General features: G+C 38.5%; 1 protein-coding gene across 1 annotated transcript in view; it reads right to left on the bottom strand.

Annotated features, from left to right (window-relative positions):
- Positions 1-2722: 2722 nt before the first annotated feature.
- rxfp1 (relaxin family peptide receptor 1) overlaps positions 2723-24495 on the bottom strand; it is a 92368-nt gene continuing 70595 nt past the window's right edge. Inside the window, exons 14-18 of the mRNA XM_088343278.1 lie at positions 23551-23622; positions 14987-15216; positions 10688-11098; positions 7614-7832; positions 2723-6428 (exon numbers count right to left, since the gene is read on the bottom strand). Of these exons, the coding sequence (XP_088199404.1) occupies positions 6139-6428; positions 7614-7832; positions 10688-11098; positions 14987-15216; positions 23551-23622 (1222 nt within the window). The 3' untranslated portion in view covers positions 2723-6138. The remainder of the gene's footprint in view (positions 6429-7613; positions 7833-10687; positions 11099-14986; positions 15217-23550; positions 23623-24495) is intronic.

Consider the following 24495-nt stretch of genomic DNA (forward strand, 5'->3'; position numbering starts at 1 on the left):
GCATCAATAAATAGGTAATCCTCCATTATCCCAAAAAGTCCATGGAATTAGAAAAAAAATAATGGATGGCCTGACTTGCTTTTGGCTTGCTGACTAATTCTATTGTTTTGGTCAAAGGTGTGCGCCAAATTAAATCATTGGTCTCATTACCGGGGACCCCTCTCACCCCCATCATGGACTATTCACTCTGCTAGCCTCTGGGAAGAGGTACTGCAGTGTGCGGTGCAGGACCACCAGGCTCCGCAATAGTCTAGTCCCCCTGGCCATTAGACTGTTAAATGGTCAATCTAACATATAGTTAACTTAAATCTAAACGGCTGCTAATTTGACTTTTGCACTAGTGGCAGTTTTTTTTATAGCTTGCCACTCCTTGCACATTTGATCTCTGCACTATTGTACTTACAGTGTTATTGTTACAATATAATGGTACTGTGTACCTGACTTGTTAACCTGACTGCCCATCTTGCACATCTGGTTAGCGTCTCTTCTTGCACTATCGGCACTATGGTAAAATACTATACGAAGCCATAACACAATACAGCTTTATTTATATCTGTACACTGAAGGACACTGAAGGAAACTGTGGGAGTCAGATCCATCGACATTTCGTTCTGTATACACGTGTACTAGAATGACAATAAAGTAGATCTGAATCTGAATCTGAATCTGAATTATCACTCTCTGCCATAAGTCTGTGCATCTGCAGACCCTCAGCACAGTCATAGGTTTACATATTAATTGTATTGATATTATTCATAATCTAACGTAAAATGTATGTGATATTGAAATATAAAATCCCAAAATGGGGAAGTTAAATGAGAAAGAACTTAAACACTGAATAAATTTAGCCATTTACTACATTTTCATTGTTATATTTCCCTTAAGATCTATAGAGCAGAAGTCAATGGAAGGAGACCAAGAGGAAGGCCGCAATTGGCGTGGATGGATGGTGTTATGAGTGCACTGCAGGAAAGAGGTCTCAATATAATGGAAGCTAGAGCTCTTGTTGGTGATAGAAAGGAGTGGAGAGGTGTTGTGAAAGGATAGTGGGATTGTGGACGCGTTCTTAAGGATGGGCTGGGCACCCGTATGATGCGGCAGGGGTAAACCAGCAAAAGCTGTCGGGCCCTGCTGTTGAACAAAAGAGTGTGTTGTGTCACCCTGACCCGAGTGACATGGCCGCTTTCTGGTGTCCCATTTCATCTGGAGGGACGAAAGCATGACCAACTTAGGTGCCGAGGTGCCTAACTTGTTTGGGTGTTTGGGCAATTGGGTTGGCCATGGTCCAAAAATGTTTGTGTGTGTTTTTTTTGCATTTTGTTTCCCCTTTTATTTTCTTTGTTATTGTGTGTGTTTGTCTTGCTGCCGGTCACCCCTCTTGAGGGATATGACCAAGGTAAATAGATAGATAGATATTTCCCTGATGACCTATCTTCTTGACTGCACCTGACTGGTAAATTCATAGTTTCAGGGCAAAGACAAACAACACAATGGAATCTGTGAATATTTCAAGAAAAACAAAATATGGCCCTTGGGTTTTCCAAGGTTAAACAAAAAATAAATAAATGAATAATATTTGTTTGTATGCATAAAATTGGTTGTTTCAAATTGTATTCAGTTGTGGGAAATGGGTAATGTACATTTAGGAAATGAAAGGAAATAGTTGAATCCACCATTGAAACACTTTTTAGTGCTAATGAGTTTTGTTGTTGTTGCTAGCAAATAATACAATTATAAGCAGCATTTCCCTTCTACTCATTTTCTATAAAATTCACAAATACATATTCAAAGTGATAGTACTTTTCCTTGTAGAATGACAGGCTATAGTTCCGGAACATTTGAGATTCTGTGGACTACAAGACCAACGTGGCAAATTAAATTTCATTTTAATTAGACATTCCTTTAATCAAAATAAAATCTCATCGTATTCTTTTTAATTTTTTAAGGCCGCTGTGGGGGCGTGCCATCAAGCTGAGGTAGCTGTTGCTTTAATTATAAAAAACCCAAATTGATTATGTGGAGGCTTGAAAGTGAAAACCAATCAAGGGGTAAAATGAGTTTTACCAGAGGCCACCAACTCATGGATAAAATGTGGCAGAAGTAATTTCCTAACATTTTTTGCCCGTCAGGTCAACAAATCCCTGCAAATCCTATAGTAAGTGCTTTCACATGAGCGCATTCGTAATGTCAACATTTCGATGTTAGTATCTATCTTATTTATGAGTCGCTCCGGAGTATGCCAAAAAAGGCATGATTAAGAAGGAAAAACATCGATAAATTGCACATGGAGTTTAAGTCACATATTTGGGGGAAATCATTTTGATAAAATCGGACACCAAAAACATACATTTCATCCTGGTAGGCAATTCAAAAATAAAATAAAATAGACAACAACAGGGTGAGTAAGTACAGCACACTAACATTACGTGACCGACATGCCTGGTAATGTCAGAAACGACTTAACGTATTAAGAATTATTCAGATAACTTTATAAAGATGCAAACATGCTTACCAAACCATTAGTTTCACTCCAAATCATTAGATTACGGTTTTATATTTATGTTTCAACATTTGCAGCCCACAATCCGCAGAATACAATTTTCGTTCAGCTCTTCTCAGTTGTTTTTTTTTTTTTTAATTATCAACACAGGCAGAGACCGCCCCCTTGCAGTTTAGTGTGAAAATAACACGTGAAATGATATTCATTTTTTTTTTTTTTTTTTTTTTTTTTAATGAATTGATATTGTCATGTGCTAATGATTTCACATATAAATCGCACCAGAGTATATGTGACTACCTGGCAAAACTATGAAAAAATGACTTATACTCCTAAAATATGCTTAATAGTAATTTACCAGTGACGAGTGATGAGGTTCGTGTCTGGTGAGGCACAGTTAGATTTACAAATAAAATAATTTAAATCTTATTTATCATTTGATTGGCAGAGCAATAAAAGCATATATAAACTGTAGCATAGAAAAAAAACTTTTATTTATGACTTTAACGTATAAATGCAGTTTATTCTCTGTTCACTTTAAATAAAAGCACCAATAGAAATTCCTCCATTATGAAAGACAATCACGCAACTAGAAAAAAATGCTGGCTAATACGATCACTATTCCATTGTTTTGGGGGTGAGTTGTGCGCCAAATCAGAATTCTTAGTCTCACTATCACCCTCTGCCACGAGGCAAGAGAACCGAGTGTCTCATTCCGCATATGCAGACGCTTAGCACAGTAATACGTTACAACCGAACTGTATTAATAATATGCATGATATAATGGAAAATTCAGCGCGTTTATAAAAGTAAAACCAAAATTTGTGAAGTTGAATGAGAAACAACTGTAACTCTAAATAATTAACCATTTCATATATTTGTAATTGTATAATTTCCCCACTCACGTGCCTCCCTTGACTGCACGTTACTGGTATTTACTTCCATATTTTTTATTCTTAAATCATCTCAACCTTATTGAAAAAAATCTGAGACAGCATGGTCTACTTTCAATATTGTAGTTTAAAAATAAATAAAAAATTTAAAAAAAAAGCCAAAGAAGTTTTCCAAATTTTGTATAATAGTCAATGCCACCCAAAAACTTCAATCAATATTTTTATATTTTTAACATTTAACGTCTGTTTGTGGAAAACACACACAGACCACTTTGTTTAGGTGTTTTCAAAACAAATGTAAGTAAATATAGAATAAGTTTACCTTTATTTACTTTAGCAAATTTATTTCTCTAATGCTGTTTGGTCCTATTCACCAGTGTTTTTCAAACAGGGTGCCAGGACACTCCTGAGACCTCGTCTAGTGTGCCACAGGAAATCGCCCAATTTTATATTTGTAAAAAAAAAAGTATTGTTTTGCATTGATCTGCTGAGTAACAGTAACATTCATCCATATCCGTAGGTGGCAGCAGACTTCTTTTTTATACAAATACAAATTGTCTGCCCATGAGGTAGTGAAGGAGAATATATTTACAACTTGTTTAGCATGATGAAGCTGTTTAATATTGCACAGTAAAAATGATAAAATAAATTAAATATATTGCACATAACTTCGATGATTTTAATAATTATTTTCTTATTTTACTAAAAAAACAAAACAAGAAACAAAAAAAGTTAGGACATCGTAAACCATTTTTTGTTCCACCAGCTGATGACTTTGAAGTTTGAAGTTTTATTTGAGTTATTTTTCTGGAAAAACAAGATAGAAATATAGTCCAACTTAAAAAACATGTTAAAATGTAATCAAATTCTTAATTACAGTAAAATGATTAACAAAAAATAACCTGCATAACCTCCTGATCTTTAGTGATTACACATCATCAGAAAAAAACGCAACACTGTCTATTTAGACAATATGATCATTGAATCCCTTTTTTAAATTTTTTTTTATTATATGTTATGCTCTAGCACCATAATAGCAGATCTGAAATGTATTTCTTTTCTTATTTCCTTTTGGTGTTCTGTTTTCTTGCAAGAAAAAAAAACGTGTAGGGGTAGACAGTTAAAAGCTTCTGCTTCAGCCTACTACCTTTGGGCACATGTGTTGCATTATATGTTTCAATTCAATATTTATTTTTAGAAATTCAATGTTTCACATTTTTTATATCAATGATGATTAAGACTTTTCAATTCAATACAATAAATCATTGTACTGTAAAGCTGTTTTTGTGTAAATGTGCTGTATTTTCCTTTTGTTAAGTCGTGCTTTATGTTTTTTTATACTGTGCCCAAATAGAAAGCAACAAACAAACAAACAAAACGAAACTGGTGCCGGGAATTAACTGTTATAAATATCTCTCTGTGAAAAGCCTGCAAGATTGATTAGTATGCTGGGCTGTGGATGGGTTTATCAAAAGACTCTTTTCATGCTGGATGATGAAGTCGATTTTCCCCTGTCGATTTCCTGACTTGTAATGTAAGGCAGTGGTCGGCAAACCTCGGTCCGTAGACCGGTACCAGGCCGTGGGTAGTTTGATCGGGCCACACGGAAAGAAAAATACGTTCCATTATTTTTTTGCCTATGGTTGTTTTACAGACAATGCTATATTTCAGACTGACATTGAACCAGGGTTTTGACATGGTGAATTAAAATCATTGTATTTTACACGATGTCATGCTAGAACGATTGCAAACAAACTTGCTGCTATAGAACATTTTTGTTAACAGAGTTGGAAGATGCATGGATTCCTAACTCAAGACATTATACCTAGACCACCTAACAAGGACAAACCTTTGGCAGGGTTGTTTCATTTGGTTAGTTTGTATTTTTAATTCCTTGGCACACGGATCGACTGCTGAGTATCCAAGCAAGAACCAGCAGACTTAAGGAAAGCTTCTTTCATCAAGCTGACAGAACTCTGAACTCTCTCCCTAACCTACACCCTCCCACCCATCTGCCTTCTGCCAAATCAATGTACATATACTTTGCAAGTTTTTTTTTCTAAACCTTAAATGTTATTGTATTTTAATAAGTTACTTTTTGGACCTAGTTGTTATTTGTATTTGTGTCATATTTATAATGTGTTTGCATGTGGAGTTAGTGAAAATAATTTCATCTGTGCTGTACGTTCTAGATCAGGGGATGGTGTAATGGTAGTCTGTGGTTAGCAAAAGTCTGTCGTCTGTGCAGCCCTTTGACACTCATTGTGATCAAGGGCTATACCAAAAAACATGACTTGACTTGACTATGTTGTACATATAGGATATTAGACAATAAAGTAGAAAATCCAATCCAATTCATGTAGTTATTATGATAAATGTTATGGTTAATATCATCGTTATTATTGTTTTAGAAATTACAAACATTTTTAACGGCACCCTTGGGCCAGGATGTGAAAATATTATCAAGTCAAGTCAAGTCACATTTGTTTATATAGCCCTTAATCACAAAAATGTCTCAAAGGACTGCACAGGATTACAATTACAAAATTACACAATTACCTGATCTTAAACCAGACAAGGAACCGATCTTTGGTACAGAAAAGGATGCCGACCACTTATGTAAAGTACAAATGCTGGATGATGTGTTCAAGTTGACCTGCAAATTTGTCCTTTGGACAGTATTGTTCATTTTTTCTAGAGTTCTGCACTGTACCACTTCGATTTGAAGTGGAAAACTCCTGAGCGGATTTACACAGGTACGCCGTTGTCGGTTTCAGTGAGGATGCCCGTCTTGGCAGTGGACGCGTTTCGACGAGGCCCCGTGGCTGGGCTGGAGTCATGCAAGGGCCACATTTCCTGCAAGGTGAGTGTCGGCTGATGAATGGGATGGCTGGCCACAGCCGGCCGCCGCTGCCGGTAATTTGCCCACACTTGCATTAGGGTTTCCTTAAACGGTCGTGTGGTTAGTGTGTAAAGGATGGGGTTGAGGGCGCTGTTAATGGGCAGGATGAAGATGACCACCCATGAGGTTATAGTACCTACAGGAGAGGAGAAAAGACAAAAGAGGCGGCAGGAAAATATAATTTAGGGAGGATAAATATGGACTTAACTTTCATCCTGTGTGGTTGTTAGGCTGTTTGCTTCGAAGGACCCCCCTGACCAAAGCCCTTGACTCAAAAGCAATTAAGCAACAAAATGAATCTCTCTCATCCCAACAGGGGTTCTCGTTAGGATGCACGGCAGGCAAAACATTAGAAATCCATGCCACTAACCCATGCAAACACACCACAAGTAGCTCTTAAAAGGGAACGAGGGCCTTTTGGACACTGAAGACGCATCTGCCAAGCACTAATGTTCAAAAGCCTAACCCTAATGGAAGCTAGAGCTCTAATGCTAGTCCTTGCAACAATAAACACTTCAAACCCCAACGCAGTTCACATACATGAATAAATACATATACTCAACATGTGCTTAAGGATGGGAGATTCTATTTGCGCTTTTAACAGATTTCTTTGAAGAAAACATAAAATAATGAACAATTCCAAACTTTTTGGATTTAAATTTGTTTGGCCTATAAACAACAAATACATCATACTTGATAGTAAGCATCCACACTGTTGAAAATAAATTAGTTTTTTATATATAAAAAAAAAGTCTTCTTTTAAATGAGGATTATGATTTTTTGCAATGATAGTTATTATTAGTATTGTCATCTTCACCGCTATTGATTATTATTACAGAGAAAGTTCAAAGACATTAAAAAAAAAATCAAAAGTATTCAAAATTAACAAAATATTCTGCTAATTTGGTAAAAAAATTGCCAACATTCTGCGTTAGTGACTAGGTAATGCTCGCGGCAACCTCAAAAATGCAATGAATCCGGGCTTGAAAATGCCAGGGGTTCCTAACATACTTCCCACAGGTTGTCTGAGCCATGCTAGCTATTGTGAGTAAAAACGAGGGAAGCGCATAAGTTACAGAAACCTTAGAAGGCGACGCCTTGTAGCACACGATGGGGACATAGGAGCAGAAGGTTCTCAACTTTTAATACAATAATATTTTTTGTACAAAATTTCAATCATCTAAAAAATACCCACACGCTTCCTTAGTTACCCTTTAAACTCAGAATAATCCTTAAATCTTCCTAAAACCTTACCAGGAATTCTTTAATTATTTTATAAAATGACGTGAAAATTTAAAACTCTTGTGTCATGGTAGCCTACCGGGAATCTCAACCTGCACCAGGGACAGGATCTTCAGGATGAAGATGGGGATCCAGCAAAGCGAGTCCGTGATGACGATGGAGAAGAAGCGCTTTGCAATGGTCACCTCCTTTTTGATATGGTTGCTGTACTTGGTGGTCTGCGTACCAGTGCGCTGGATGTTATAGAACATGCTAGCGTACGCCAGCACGATGATCAAGAACGCAACCAGGTTCAGACCTAAGGGGGCGGTAGAGATCGAGACAGTCTCCCAACGGAATTGGCCAAATATTGTAAAATCTGACCAGATCGGCAGTGAGCGGGATAGTAATTTAGATGACAGACCATAGCCAAATTATAACACCTGAATTTCAGAATTTCACATTTAAATCTGTAAAACTTTCAGCCCATTCCAACACTGGCAAAATTCCTTAAAGGTAAATTGTGTAAAGTCTGTAAAGTATGAAGCGTGTCGTAATGAAGGATTACAGTAGCCCAATTTGTGTCAAGAGTGAACATATTCAATTTGGGTTATTTTTTTATCTAACTATATTTTCCAGACTAAAAGGTATACCCAAAAATCCAAAATTGGCCAGAAATTTGAGCATGCGCCACAAAACCCTTGTGTACGGAAGATAATTGGAAATGCATACTGGTCTATTATTATGTTTGTGCAATTAGTGATTATTCAAAATCTATCGCTGACCACAATTTTATAACAATGGTGGCAACGGGGAACAAACCCCGATAGCGACAGTAAGCGCGCCTACCCAGCAGGCCACAAGAAACACAGATGACGTGGGAAAATAATACTATTTTTAGTCACACTACCAGATACAAATGTTAGAGAAATGAGAAAACCGACATTGAAAAAATGGTGTCACTTTTCCTTAGCTCAAACTAAACATTATAAGTGACAAACATCGTTGAATACGTACTGCAGTGTGTTTGTTTATATAGTTTAGGATGATCAAATTATTTCCCACAATGTCTTTCTCTTACTTCAGTTCAGAATTTCGCGTACGTCGCAAAAGCTATGCAAGTCTGCGGTACAATACTGCTTTTCAATGGTTTAATGCAGGGGTCTTAAACCATTTTCAAGCCAAGTTCTACTTTTTCTTACTAATTAGCGCGAAGGGCACCAAGTTTGATATGAATTTCTAACATAGCTCAACTTAGCTCCATGGCTTGCTAAATAGCTCAAAAAGTAGATTGATGGTTAGCCAAAAAAGTAAATACGTAAAAAACTCAAAGGGAGCTGGATAGCAAGCTAAAAGAGTAAAAAGCCCACTAAATAGCCAGATGGAAAACTAAAAAAAGAAGATTAGACGGCTAGCTAGAAACGAGGCCAAAATTTAGCCTGATAACTAACAAAAATGTAAAATGTGTAAAAAGTCTTGCACTGAGGGGTAAGAAATGTAACCATCAACGAAATTACCCTAATTTGACATGACTTGTAAAATAGGCTTTGATGTTGCTCATAGCTTTTATTATTTTAAACCTAGCTTGAAACTCCGTGTTAGCCGAGTTAGATTATTCTCTGCTAAAGCAGAGATTAATGCTATAGTAGGCTTTTGTAAATATCTGTTAATTTACACTAGAGGTGTCCAAACCTTCGTAAACTGAAAATGTTTGAGGGCCGACAATTCAGCCTGTCGTTCTGTGAACAGTCTTTAGTAAATTCACCCTCCGTAAAAGGTCTGCAGTGCTTGGGGATCAGGGTGGCGACCTCGTAGCTTGCCTTTGTAACATTTTCATATGACTTCAAGGGTCTAATGAAAAAGTGCCGCTGTGCCGTCCAAACAGCTTGCAGTTGCTTCACTTTTTCACAGCGTTCTAATTGACTTTTTGTCACCAGCATGTTTTGTCTGGCAGTGCCTCTTGATATAATATTCTTTGAAAAAGGCCACGGTTTCTTTGCAAATCAGGCAGAGTTGTTTCAGATTTTAGTGATAAAATACTCCAATTTCTGCTAGTCCTGGAAAAAGCGATCCTGACAATCAACTTTCCTTTTTTACTTACAGTCGCTATGTCGGAAACGGGGTGGGTTAAAAATCTCACAAAAGGTCAAGGGCAAGACACTCAAAGGGCTACTGCGATCATCTAGCTCAATGGTTCCCCCCTTAGCTCGTTTCCTTCTCGCTTGTTGACTCTGGGACTATGTTTACAGAGTCCACCATGACACTCAATGAGCTCACACGGTGGGTGTGGCATAGTGTGGGCCTTGCAAACTTTGAATCGCGCTTATTGGCTGGTGCTATAATTAAAACTTGCCTCTGATTGGTCGGCACTTTTAAAACTCGAACAGTAACAATTGTGGTTTGCCAAAACTCCATCACTCATAACAAAACTTTGAAAACACCGCAGTGCTTTGTGGTTTCACAACCGCACTACGTCACATTGCAATGTCGATTCGATTTTGGTTAATCATGCAGCCCTAACGTGTTGTGTACAAATCGTCAAACAAACGTTGAGTTGGTTCCGCGGTCGACTCAATTTAAATGTGGCTTGGGACAAAAAAAAATACAACCCATCACCCAGCCTCTCAAGATACCTCATATCAGATGCGTGTGAACACCGTTTAACAATTTTAAAGTTTAAGATGTCAGAAAGAAACAAAATACGAATTAAAAATGACAAACTGCAATGCATTTCAATGCACGAGAGAGCTGAGAATGTTCGGCTGTATTGGGTTGGCTGCACGCACTGTGATTGGCTTATCTTGTTGATGGCTTAGCCATAGGTCAATTGTAATCAGTGATATTTATATCGACTGATCAATCAATGAAGAAATATGATACTTTTTTTCATTTTGGTGCAACCCTGCTCTTAATGCGCCATGTAGTCCGGTGCGCCTTTTATATTAAAAAAAAATAAACAAATAAATAAAAAAACACCAGACAAATTTATGGTGTTGGGCCTTTTAGTGCAGAAAATAAGCTAAGTGAGAGCTTACAAGCTAACCGAATGAATTTAAACTCAGGCACTTGAATAAACCCTTGGAGCCGATACTAAAAGCATACATTCCTAAAATCGATTGAAAAGATCCATAATGCAACTTAAAACTCTGGATCTTGAACAACAACCAAACTCACCCAGAAAGATAGCAATGGAGTAAACATGCGCCCAGAGCGTTTCGGGCTGTTCCGAGTGCAGCGGGAAGCACACGCCATTGGTGCCGTAGAAGTTCCGGAAGAGCCCTTTGAGAACCAGGGGAAGAAAGGCCACCATGAAGCCGAAGACCCAAATACCCAGGAGCACCGTCACGGTGCGGCGTAGACCCGGAGTCAGGTAGCGGAAAGGGTATACGATGCAGATGTACTTCTCCAGAGTCAGGTAGGTAAGCAGGAGAACCGACACCTCGGTGGAGAGCATGGCCAGGGAACCGATGACTTGGCACTGCCCGCTGTCCATCCAGGCTTGGGCATGCCGGTTATACTCGCCGCGGAACTTTAGGTCGTAGGCGCCGATCATGAACAGGTAAATACCCATCATTCCGTCTGCACCTGCCGAGGAAGGCTTGGTGTTAGAAACTGGATCAAGATCGTACCTGCTGATGGGTATGTGGTAAGTATATTCGTGATGGAAATTCCGGCTCTTTCTAGAGAACCAAGCTTTTTGGGCTCGCCTCACTGAAAATAGACGGTTCTCTCGGCTCCCAATCAGTTCTTCAAATTTTTGTTTTCGTTTTAATTACATATTACCAATAATAGTGAATCACTTTGCAACAAATTAATTGCTTTCAAAAATGTATTGTTACTTTAATATAATAACCTTAATTTTTTAATATACGGTGAACTTTTACCTAATTTTACACTTAAAGATTGATTAAACTGTACAAACAACACACAGATGACACCACTCATATAGATCAGTCACAAGCGCCTGAGAAAGAGAGAGAGAGAGAAAGAGAAAAAAGAGAGAAATAAAAGGAAAGAGAGAGAATGAGGAAGAGAAAGAGAGAAAAATAGAAAGAGAGAAAAAAGAAAGAGAGATTTAAAGAGAGTGATAGAAAGACAGAGAAACAGAGAAAGAGAGACTGAAAACTGAAAGAAAAGACGAGAGAGAAAGAGTGTGAAAACTGAAAGAGTAAAAGAGAGCGGTAAAGAGAGAAAAATAAAGGCAAGGAGAGAAAGAAATAAAGGAAATGATAGAGAGAAAGAAAGGGAGAAAGAGAGAGCATGAGAAAGACAGAGAGAGAGAAAGAGAGGAAGGAAGACATAGAGAAAGTGATAAATGGAGAAAGAGACAGAGAAAGAGAGAAAGAGAGAGAGAAAGATGAAATGTCCATCCATCTCGTATCTGCACCGCTCATCCTCAGTAGGGTCGCAGGGGTGCTGGAGCCCATCTCAGCCAGCTATAGGCAGTAGGCAGTGGGCAGGGGAAAACCAGAACTTGTTGCCAGCCTGTCACAGGGTAAGGATAATATGTGTGAGAGAGACAAAAGAGATAAAGAGACAGCGAGAGATTGTTTCAAGGGGTCCTTCTTTATGGGGCTCTCGTTGATCACTATAAAGAGTCGGCTCATGAAGCCGTTTTGTTCACGAATGACCCATCACTTAAATTTATTGCTTAGTAGAACAAAATAAATGAATACAATAAAATAGAGTAAAATAAAGAGAGAAGACAATGGATTTGGAACTTGTAAGGAGAAAAGGAGAGGAGCAAACCCTCAGATAGTAAATTCCTGTTCAAAAAGCCTTCTCCATAGCCAACCTTGTTAAGTTTTCCGATTTGGTCAGGAGACTACCGCTTTGACTACGATTCTCCCGCCTACCGATCTGAGAGCAACATCTACCGATATCTAAAAATTCCTTTTTTTTAAATTTTTGGTCACCGAAATTTTTATGTGAACAAAGTTTTGCCGATTAAAATGTAGCCGAATTATCCATAGTCTTTATCATCGTCTTGTTCGCCGTTCTGCACCAGCAAAAGCTTTTATCGAGAATCGGCAATCATAATCTCGAACCCCGCGTGATCTAATTCCTTCGAGAGCAGCATAAGAGTGCTTCATATGACTATGTTAAAGAACACCAGAACATTTGAATAATTAAACATTGTAATAATCTCATGTAAACATAAATAACAATAAAGTAGATTGAAAAACGAATTTCATTGTTGTCTTTTCAAATAATAATAATAATAATAATAATAATAATCGTGTCGAAAAAATAAATCTCCCGATTTCCCATTTCTGAAACTTGTATGCCATAGCCCAGTTTTTGTTAAACTCTTCCGTTACCAAAAGCAGATCCACCTTATATGGTTTGGAAATCAAAGAACAGCAACATTATTGGCCGGTCGTGACAATGATGTAAACTTTTTTATCGCAAATTACCCAAATCTTGAAATAACTTCAAACAAATTCAACAAATGTTGGCATTATTTTCAAACAAAATGAAATCATTTTCAATGGTGTTGTTCATACACAATTTGTGAGAATTATTTTAAAGAAATTGAAGAATTTAGGGAAGTTATTCTAAACAAAATAAACCACTTTTTTGGGGCGTTGTCAGTGAAAAACACCAGGGACATTGATTTAAATCAACTTAAGTGTAGGATCGGTCCACTTTTCATTCAATAGTTTTGTTCTTTTTAATCCAAATGTTTTTTTTTTCTTTAATGACAAATTTGAACACACATACTAGGCTGTAGAATGTCCCTTTTTGATTTTTTACTACTACATATGAGTAGCAACGTTTGAGTATATTCTCTGCTACAACATCAGTTTTGCACAAATTAAAATATTAATGCCCAAAGAAAATGAGCAGAAAGGTGAGTGTGTTTACAATTAAGATGAAGCGTCTCAAAAGTAATGAATGAACACTATCATAATTGCAAAGGTTTGAAGAAAGAATCTAATTTTAGCAAAAGATTTGAAAGAGGTTCTTGAGTCGAATACAGGATTAATGCTATATGACAAAAGAGTAGATTGATGTAAATCAGTCGCCTAAAGAATACTGAATGGTTTCTTGGTTTTTAATCTTTTTTTTTTAAGCTACATAGTCTGAAAGACATTTCAGGCAACGAAGGGCTGATGAATTTCCCCATGTGACACACATCAAACCCTCATGCCAAGTTTAATGTGGAGAGAAATGTCACGGAATTCAGGGGAGATAACGAAATGGCCTATGCTGGAAATGCTAATGCGGGCTAGGTTTTTTCTTTTTCTTTTTCTTCTTCTTCTTCAAAGGGAACATGGTGGGCATCTTCATGATCTAGATAACAGAAAATTGAGTGTGTCAAAGGTACGATACAAAGGGATTTAGAGAAGCCCGAAGGATTCCAAGGTATTTGTCATCCGGAAGAATAGACACGATGCTTAAAGGGACAATTTGTGTTATTTAGCGCCTCCTTGTGGGAAAACACTTTAAGTAACAAGCAAAAAAAAAGAACTATTATCTCAAGATAATTTTTTCGAAATAGCCGAAGGTTGAGAAATTCACATTTATTTTAAATAACACGATCTTCGCATAAAGGGATATTTGTCCGCCCTCTTACTACCACAGGTATCCCCCAAATCCTGCCTTTTTCTTTTTTCTTCATTTTCTGTTCTGTCTTTTTTTATCTTTCCTTCTTTTTATCATCCACAAGCAAAACAAGCATGGTGATAATGTTTTTGTTGGGAATTTAAGAACCCGTGTTCAGATAATGTTACATTTCATATTTGGATTTGAATAGAATAGAATAGAATAGGGGTGGCACATTGGCTGAGCGGTTAGCGCCTCCTAGGCACAGTTCTGAGGTCATGTGATCAAATCCAACTACCAGCCTTCCTGTGCGGAGTTTGCATGTTCGTGCTTGCGTGTGTTTCCTACGGGAACTCCAGTTTCCTCCAACATTCCAAAATCATGCATATCAGGTTGATTGGCCGGTCTGAATTGTCCCTAGGTGTGAATGAGCGAGTGAATTGTCTGTCCCTGTGTGCCCTGCGATTGGCTGGCAACCAGTTCAATGTGTCCCCTGCCCACTGCCCGAAGAAAGCTGGGATGGGGTCCAGCACCCCCACGACCCTACTGAGTGGTGCAGATAATGGATGGATGGTTAGAATGGAATAGAAGAATACGACTTATTGTCATTGTAACAAGAACATTTACAAAATAAAATACCACAGTTTGACGGGCAGTTGAATGAAAACGAGTAATATTAAATAAAGATAAATAAAACATTAAAGGACTTAATCATACCTTGTTGTCATTGAGTGATGATTATTGCCGAAGGGCAGAAGCTGTTTTCCCACCACTTTTGACAAGTTCAATGATAAAAAATGAAAATAAAAGGATCCTAATTTCCTTTGTGATTTGCATGAAAATAAATACGGACCTATAATTTTCTCTTCCCTTATCTACAAAGATTTATCACTGTCATTGTCCATAACCAGGGCGCTGACTCACAGCAGAGAGAGATGATGCACATGGCGTGCAGCTTGTTTTCAGAACGGATGTACGAACGCATGCAGATGACAAAGATGTTGCCGAAACAGGTGGTGGCCGATACCACCCAGACGAAGACCCTCAAAACGATGTTGGCCAGAAGGTCCTCGAAGGACGAGATGCCGTCCGTGTTGGGTTTGCAGCTTCGCACATGAGGGGCGTAGCCGCAGTACTGGAACTTCTTAAAGTAGCTGGGAAATGTCAAAAAACACACACAAAATCCTTGAAAGGAAAATTATGGAGGACGGATCATGCCATGTGTAGAAATAAATACAGTCGCTCCTCTACTTACGACCATTCAACTTATGCAAAACGGTAGATACAAATTTTTTTTTACGGATGTCGAAAAATATCTGGACATTTCTCTTAGTTAGATTTTGTATTGAGTGCACCTTTTTCCGAGTACAGGACAGGACTGTAGTGCTTCTTTCCGCCCCGTTGCGCTGTGAGAGGTCACCCAGTATCCACACCAAAGAAGGAATTCGGCTACTACTTTCTGGTTTGTGTGTATGCACACTGCACTGTATCTCTAGCACGCTAAGAACTTTGACGTTTTTATTGTTTAATATCTCGTGCATCCATTCAATACGGTTGGTGTAAAGAAGAGGTGTGCTGTTTCTTTTGAATTTAAAGTGCAATAAGAAAGCTTGATGCGGTTGAGAAAATGGTTGGATCGCTTTTTTCGCCTACTTTTTACCACGTACGAGAAAGTCACCTAACTCTTCCAAAAGTAAGTTCAAGTTAACTTTATTTATCTATATAGTCAAGTCAAGTCATGTTTATTTGTGACGCCCTTAATCACAAGGAGTCTCAAAGGGCTTCAAAGACAACAGAATGTCTAATGTGTAGCTTTGTTTTCAGTACTATGCTTTATCTTTCAGCCTGCTTTGTGGCGTGATAGAGCACATTATTTTATTAAACATTAGTTTTTCAGTTTCAAAACAATACAGGTTACTTATACAGGCCTTAAACATACTTATATAAACCTTAAACATACAAAATATACCACTGAAGCAACTTACAAATTCAACTTACGTACTTGTTCGTAAGTAGGGCAGCGTCTGTACAGTATATAAATAAATAAATACCGGTACCTAAAAATATATGACATACAAATACCGTATTATTCGGAGTGTAAGGCACACCCCCATGAAACGTCGTTTGTTATATACTTTTCATACATAAGGCGCAACGGGCTATAATGTGCATGAAATTGAAACTATAGTAATATTATCCATGTTTAGGGGAACATATTAATGCAATGCATAAATGTGTGACTGAAATTGCGAAACGTTGAATGGAATAGGAATCGAAACCGAGCTGTGGAATTGAGAGCACTGATATATTACAGGTAGACTATTGGCACAGATGACACATGAAATTCCATTAGAGCTTATCCCATGATCACACTTTTTTCATGGTGCATTCTGATAGGTTAGTCAGTCTCTTCACTTCTTCACCTGTGCGTCAATCTATCGGTTTAATATGTATGCGTATGTAAAAAAAGTTTGCATGTTGTTTTGTTACTTTCTTTTTTCTCTGTTCTCAAACATTCAATGGTGAATCTGTGAATTGTGCATTTTGATAGGTTAAAGATTCTCTCACTTCTCCACTTGTGCGTTAATAACCTCTCGGTTTAATAAGTATGCGTGCGTAAAATAGCTTTAATATTATTGTTTGGAAAGACTTTCTGTTTTCTCTTTTCTCTAAAATTCAATTATGAAGATTTGCACAATGCATTCTGGTTAAACAGTCTCTCTACTTCTTCACCTGTGCGTCAATAACCTCTCGGTATAATAAGTATGCGTGCGTAGAATAGCTTTAATATTATTATTTGGAAACACTTTCTGGTTTCTCCTTTCTCTAAAATTCAATTATGAAGATTTGCACAGTGCATTCTGGTTAAACAGTCTCTCTACTTCTTCACCTGTGCGTCAATAACTGCTTGATATAATGTTTATGCATAGGTAAAAAGGTATGTATAGTAAGTTGTGGAAATACTTTGTTTTTTCCATTCTCTAAAATTCATTGGTGAAAATTTGCTAAATGCATTTTGTAGGTTACACAGTCTCTTCACTTCTTTACCTATGCGTCAATAACCTCTCTGTTTAATATGTGTACGTGAAAGCGCTTGTAGGGTGTATTGTTGAAAGACTTTCTGTTTTCTACATTTGTTAACATTCGTTGGTGAAGAGACTTTGTCACCTCTCAGAATGCACCATGCAAATCAGTGTTTCTTGCACCCTGAGTAAAAATAGTGTGATCTAATGCCTTTTCGTATTTCAATTGTACCACTGGTGGTCTAGCGCAGGGGAGGGGAACATATGGCTCGCGAGTCATGTATGGCTTTTCATGAGTACATATGGAGCGAAGTTGAAAAAAACATGTTGTGCAATTAGTTAATATTACAGTTGATGCAGAACTGATTGTTGCATATAAGAAGGCAATACACTATTGATGTTTGGATGAGTTCAGTTCAGCATATACAGGGCACAATTTTAACTACAGTTTACAGTCAAGGTGTCACACTAACAGACTCTGTTTTGGCTGTGAATCGCTAAATAATCTTCTATATAGAAGCTCATTGAACAATCTATGTTATTTGTTGAGACACTTTATGATGAGGGCAGCACGGTGGGGCAGTGGTTAGCGTGTGTGCGGCACAGTTCTGAGGTCATGAGATCGAACATTCCTGTGTGGAGTTTGCATGTTCTCCCTGTGCTTGTGTGGGTTTCCTCCGGGCACTCCGGATTCCTCCCACACTCCAAAAACATGCATGTCAGGTTAATTGACCGGTCTAAATTGTCCCTAGGTGTGTATGAGCGAGAGAGTTGTCTGTCTCTGTGTGCCCTGCGACTGGCTGGCAACCGGTTTAGGGTGTCCCCTGCCCACTGCCCAAGATAGCTTGGATGGTTACCCAGAAGCTCTAGCAAAGCACCTATTTGATTGGGTTAGTGGTAGGAATTGGCGGAGCTATACACAGGGCATGCACACTCTTTGTCCTTTTCCTAACGTCGTCTGCACTGAAGGTAAATATGTCGGTAACCTTGTTTGCAGTATTTTTTTGACATTTTGATAAAACAACTCTCTTTGCACCTTGTTTTGAAACCATTATTTAGGACTAAAACGGCAGTCGAAATGATCCCCAATACTCTTAAGTAACCGCGGGAGGGAGATGAATTTTAAAGTGTATTTTTATATGGATATGGGACACAGGCTCTGGCATTATTGTTTTATAGATTTTATCAAATCGTCAAATGTCACACAGTGAAATAAAATATGCTAAGATTTAGATTTTGTCTAGAAAGCAGGTTTGGGGGTTTTGTTGAAATTTGTCTTAAAATATATGTAGGGGCTCTCTCAAAAAAACAACAACAACAAAAACGAAATAATCTTGCTCTATGGCTCTTTGGGTCAAGAAGGTTCGGGACCCGTAGTCTAGTGGGAAAGGGTCGGAAGTCTTACTGCCACGACTCGAGTTTGATTCTCTTTGCAGCAAAGTTATGCAAAATGGGGTCAGCGACGCTTGTCGATTTGCACAATCATTGCTCAAATACGCTCTTACCCTAAAGCCTTAAATGGTGCACTGTATGCATTTCCACTATGGTAACACATACCTGTAATTACTTATCCGCCATATTCTGCGGTATATAAGGTGCACCAGGTTAAAAGGCGCGCTTTCAAATTTTGAACTAATTGTTGTCACAGTCACTAATAAATTGATTTACCTATTGTAGTATTTTTCTAAATACACAACAATCTATTATCCATCCATTACCTGCACCGCTTATCCTAAGTAGGGCTGCGGGGGTGCTGGAGCCCATTCCACCTCTTCCAGTAGAAAAGGGACACCCTGAACTGGTTGCCAGCCAGTCGCAGGGCACACGGAGACAGACAACTCAGTCGCTCATTCACACGTAAGGACAATTTGGACTAGCCAATTAACCTGACATGCATGTTTTTGGAATGTGGGAGGTAACCAGAGTGCCCGGAGGAAACCCAATTTAGGCACGGAGAGGACATGCAAACTCCACACGGGAAGGCTGCGGTAGCTGGAATTGAACCCTGAACCTCTGCACTATGGGGCTGCACGCCAACCACCCAGGTGCCGTGCTGCCACACAACAATCTACATCCATAGTTTTACTCAGATGAAGATGATAATAATATGGTTAGTAACAACTATTTAATTTCACGTATTTCATGTATTTTGTCATTTATTTTGTCAGAACAAACCCTATTCAAATGAGGGGGTGGCTCAGTTACCTGAGATTCAGCTATAAGTGAACAGCTCAGCCAGTGTGACCTGCCCCCACATTTGAATAACGTTTTGTTGTGACAAAATACCCGAAAAAATAAAATACATGACAAAGTACGCGACAAAAAATGCAACAAAATATGTGACAGAATGAATAATGAAATGAATAAATGATAAACCTTAATGATCGCGTACCTAAATAAATGAATTCATTGCATTTATGTCATATCAGTGTATTTTGTCACAACAAAACATTATTACATGATTTGTTTATTTGTTCAGGTTCATTTATTTATAAGGAAGAAATTTGCAAATATTTATTCATTAATACGTTTATTTCTATACATGGACCTCGACAGTAAAAAGGACAATGCGGCAAATAATTCCAGGAGATCCTGTTTTATAATAAGATCTCATTAAAACAATAGCTGCCTGTGTTTTGATTTTTTTTCTCTGGTAATTTCAAATATCACTGAAGCAGCCCAGGCAACGCCTTCAAGGGCACAACGATGGTTCTTTTCCCAAGATGCAGGCATTTGCCTAATGAAATTGTCTCTGACAAAGAAATGACTCATTTATCGGATGCGGCAACACATATTGTGAGTTTTTTCCCACACACAAGTTCAAAGAGTTAGCTAGTAGTTAATTAATGAAAAATGTCTGTGTTATGCTCTCATTAAAATATCATTCATTTAATAATAACAACATTTTGCCCTACAGACGCAGTATCGAGTGATAAGCCAGAACATTCATCGTCAGGCTTGGGGAGTAACAGAATACATAATTTGGATATAAAAAATGTAAACGTATTGCATGACAGATACAGAAAAAAAAGACATAGTCCAATATACAGGTATATTTTGTAAAGATTAGGATTACAGAATAACTATTGTATTTAAAAGTATATTTACCTACAGTATCTATAATGCACTGATAGATGAATAGTGTCTGTCATAATTCAATAAGAGCTAAGGTATATTGCAACATAGACATATGTCGTGAATACAGATATGTTGTATCTGTGTATGCCCGGGCATCTAGACCCTTCCAGCATACGTTTTGGCATGCATGCAAGTATTATTTTTTCATTCTGAAGAACAATTGTGTTTCATAAACTATATGGATTTTTAATGTCAAAAGGTTGGCATGTGTTTAGAGATCGTTAGCTGCGACTAGTACAATATAGTTAACTACACTGCGACTTTTTGTCATTTTGCTACATTTCAGGCTTCAAACACAAAGGCATACCCAAATTCTAGAGTGTGCAAAATGTGAGAAAAAAGTTTTTTTGCATGTCTATATATATTTCATCGGTATATTCCAAGTACTTTCTGAAATAATGCATTTTGAATACAGCTTGTCTCGTCTTTGACTTCCTGAGCTTCGACTGACATGATTACGGATGCGAAACACCTGTGCCCGCTCATTTGGCGGCAATCGCCGCGGGTTCTGATAAGCTCCCTGTCACTATTTAAACTCAGTCCTGTCAATGCCCTGTTGTCAGTCCGTCTGCGAACCTCAGTGTATACTAGGCAAGCCTTTTCTGACCCTAACGCTCACCTGTCCCGTTTTTGCTCCAGTCTGTCTCCGGCTACGACCTGTTTTGATCCTGACCACGTCTGCTCTCTTATCCCGACTTAAGACCCGTTTCTGACACTGACCACGTTTTTGCTGTCCTGTCCCGGCTATCGGCCTGTTTTCCGTCCTTGACACCGCCATCACTCATTACGGAAGATCCACTTCCGTGTTCGGATCAAAATCCGAGTACGAGAGCGACTTGCTACCTGGCGATCACCGGCTCGTGGACGCAGCCCTTCCTCTTTCTTTTAATAAAACTTGTGAGAAACGTAACGCAATTGGGTCCTGTTTCCGTTCTGGTCCTGACAGTGACGTCATCAGGGTAGCACCCTCAAAAGCCATATTGGTTAATTATGCTAAATTTGTTAATTAGTCAAATAGGTTTTGAGTGTTTAAAGCCAAGTTTTGGTAGATTTTATGCAGGATGCCGAGGTGTTGTATCGCAGGTGGGTGCAGCAATGGTACAACAAATGAAGCAAAAAGCAGCCAAAATGAGGTGGACTCAAAATAACACACAGAGAGCTAACAGGGGCTAAAGACGGCAGGTTAGCCGGTTGCTAAAGAGGGATAACCGGGACAGATCGGCAAAAAAAACAGGAGGCTGGCCAACTCAAAACATGCAGTAAACAGCCAGCCTACCAAGGAACCAACAACAAAAAACAAGCCTGCAGCGACATTATCCCGTGCCCGCATGGCCGTTCTACAAATAGACCTAATCACATTATCTGAGGTAAATTAAATACTAAAAGTATAAAAATATATAAAAACATAAAAAACAAAAAACAAAGTAGCAGAGTTGGATAATCTGAAGAACTCGATCTTGAGCGTCATGAAGGATTTAAAATCTATTTCTCCATACATAAACATAGCGGAAAAAGATAAAGACCTTGTAATTTCCATAGTGAATGGGAGGAAGAATTATTTTTTAGAATGTGAAAAGAAACGGAGTGTGTCTCATTTGCGGAGGGACCGTGGCTGCAGCAAAGCGGCACAATGTAGAGCGCCACACCAGCACTTGTCACAAAAGCTTCCATGCTAATTGCCCGCCCGGCAGCACACGGCGAACAGAAAGGCCTGCGAGTTAAAGGCAACTTTGGACAAACAGCAGTCTTTTTTTATAGGGCCGGTAAAAAAAAACTCTCAAAAATGAAACCACAGCCTCTTTTAGAGCCACACAATTTTTGATAAAGAGGAGGAATGCATTTTCAGACGGGGAGATTCTTAAAGAGGCAAACAAACAACTGACAAAGTCGTTGGTGGCAACAGTTCAGTGCCAAGATGGAGTTAAAATCTTGAAAAATGTTAAAAATGTGTTATTAAGTTTAAAATATTTGTTTTGTTTCAATGGCTGCACATTTTAGTAGAAATGCGATATTTTTTAAAATAATGTTTTGAGATATCATTCAGCGACACTTATTGACTGATTAGTCATTACCTTATTACCTTATTATATGCAGTGGGTGTATAAATAGCCCAACAGTTATACACGAATAAAAACGGTAGCTCTTACTGTAGTCTAATTTAATGCGCTTTATTGTCCGGTGTGTCTTATTTATGAAAAATATATGCCAAACGTCTAATTTTTTGGGGGGGGCGCCTGATAGTGCGGAAAACATGGTAAGCGTATGTTTATCCAGTGTGTGTTTTTCGGTCTAGTGAAATCAAATCTATCTATGTGTATGGGTTTCCTTTTAAAGCACGTACCGGGGAAGTGTTGAGGATCCGAATTTGAATTTTAAGTTTAAACTCTTTTTGCCTCCCTGCTTGGCGCTCGGCATTAAGGGTTGGAATTGGGGGGTTTGGTCACCTAATGACTCCCAACACAGCAGTTGGGTCTAAAATGGCGGCGCCCTGTTCGGCTGTGGCCACATCGGCTCGCTACAGTTTAACTTTGCGGGTCAGATGTATCCACATTTCGTTCTGTGGCAATGGTTACAAAGAATAAAGAATACAAGTAAATTCTTCTTCTTCTTCTTCATTCAGGGGGGTGCTAATTAATTTCAGTTTTACTTTCCATGACAAGGCCACTGGTCCCGACAGCCAGTGAATTGTGGTTTTTGTCATTTTATCATTTGTACAAACATGGGGCAGAGTTCATGAAAACTAAAACTGATGATAGTGTCTTGAAAAATTTAACGTGATTTCCTGCAAAATTGTTGTGAAAGTTTTCTTTTTTTTTGTTTCTTTTTGCGCATTTGTAATTGAAACAATTGGCGGGGTAAAGAAAAAAATCAAATATTGCATGTTGAAGTTTATCTTTTTTCTACCTTGTTGAATCATTCTGAATGATTATTAATCATTAAAAATCAGTTCTTACGTAAAATATCAGAATGATAGAAAATTGAACGTATTAATTGTTTAAATTATAATTCTTGTTTCGGAAGTGCGTTATCAAGGTGCCCTTTGTGTTACTCTGCGCCCTTGAAGTTGCTCTCGGCCTCAACAAGATTGGAGGTAAACGAGACAGCGAGGGCTAAAGAAAAGAAAAAAAACGAGAAGAAATGCATCACTGGAATCAATACATAGCAGGCATTTGGTTTTATCCTTGAAAGGAACACTGAAGATTTATCAAGGCAATCTGTGAATGTGGCACCTACAGTGAACTCTCATATCACATGAATGAGGGAGAGTTTCTCTTTCAACGAATTAGTGGAAAAATTGCACAAGTGAGGAGGGTTGTTTTTACTCACATGTGCGTCAAATATTTGAGAGGCTCAAACATCCGGCGTTGGATGTTGGCGATTTCGATTCCCTCTATGCTCCTGGAGGACAGAAAGACACACAAGGGACACGATTAAGAGCAGGGGACAGCAAACTACGGCCTGCGGGCCACACTAGGCTTTTCAGGCTTTATAATCCTAATGATACATTTTCAGGGTGTTCCAAAAGTGATGGGCACATTTAAAGTTTTCATATCTCCTTCACTATGAATGGTACTGCAACAGAAATTGTGCCATTTGAAAGCTAATGTGATTCAGTATTTTGTAAAGTTATTGATTTTATTTTCTTCAGACTCATTAATGGCTTTCACTCAACCAGAAAATATGTTTAGTGTGATTGAATGTGCAAAAACAGAATTATAAACTGTGTGTGAAATGTGCATTTCATAGAAAATTGGGAAGGAAGCCCCCAGAGAGTAAGTCCATAATGAAATGGCATGGTAAATTCATAACGGATCGGTTATTAGGGCCAGCTAAAACAGGACGCCCATCAACTTTAGAAGATGTCATTAGAATGCTTTCCAGCGGAGCCCTCTTAAATCATTCAGAAGAGCCAGGAGGGAACTTGGGTGACCTACAACAACTTTTTGGTATGTCTTAAAGAGACGACTGCACATGACATCTTACGAGCTAACTTGCTGGAAAGAAACATCTCCTGGATGCAACTGGGACGCATCATCAGTGATGTATCCTGGGTTCATTGAGTGTTTCGGGTCTCGCAACATCAGACACTCTCGCCCAGTTGACCCAGCAGAGGTTGATCATGCCTCAACTTGCGTCCCAGTAGCAACCCACGGATCTGCCCTTTTGAGCCAAAGCCACCTGGTGGCTTTTTCTGCAGCTTTACTAGCGGATTTAATGGCTTTCTTCTTGGCTGCCCCTGTCACACCCAACCGTCCTAGGAATTTACCGTAG

This window comes from Urocampus carinirostris, chromosome 9, assembly GCF_059441175.1.
Source record: "Urocampus carinirostris isolate Australia breed hairy pipefish chromosome 9, RoL_Ucar_1.0, whole genome shotgun sequence".
NCBI classification, from domain to species: domain Eukaryota; kingdom Metazoa; phylum Chordata; class Actinopteri; order Syngnathiformes; family Syngnathidae; genus Urocampus; species Urocampus carinirostris.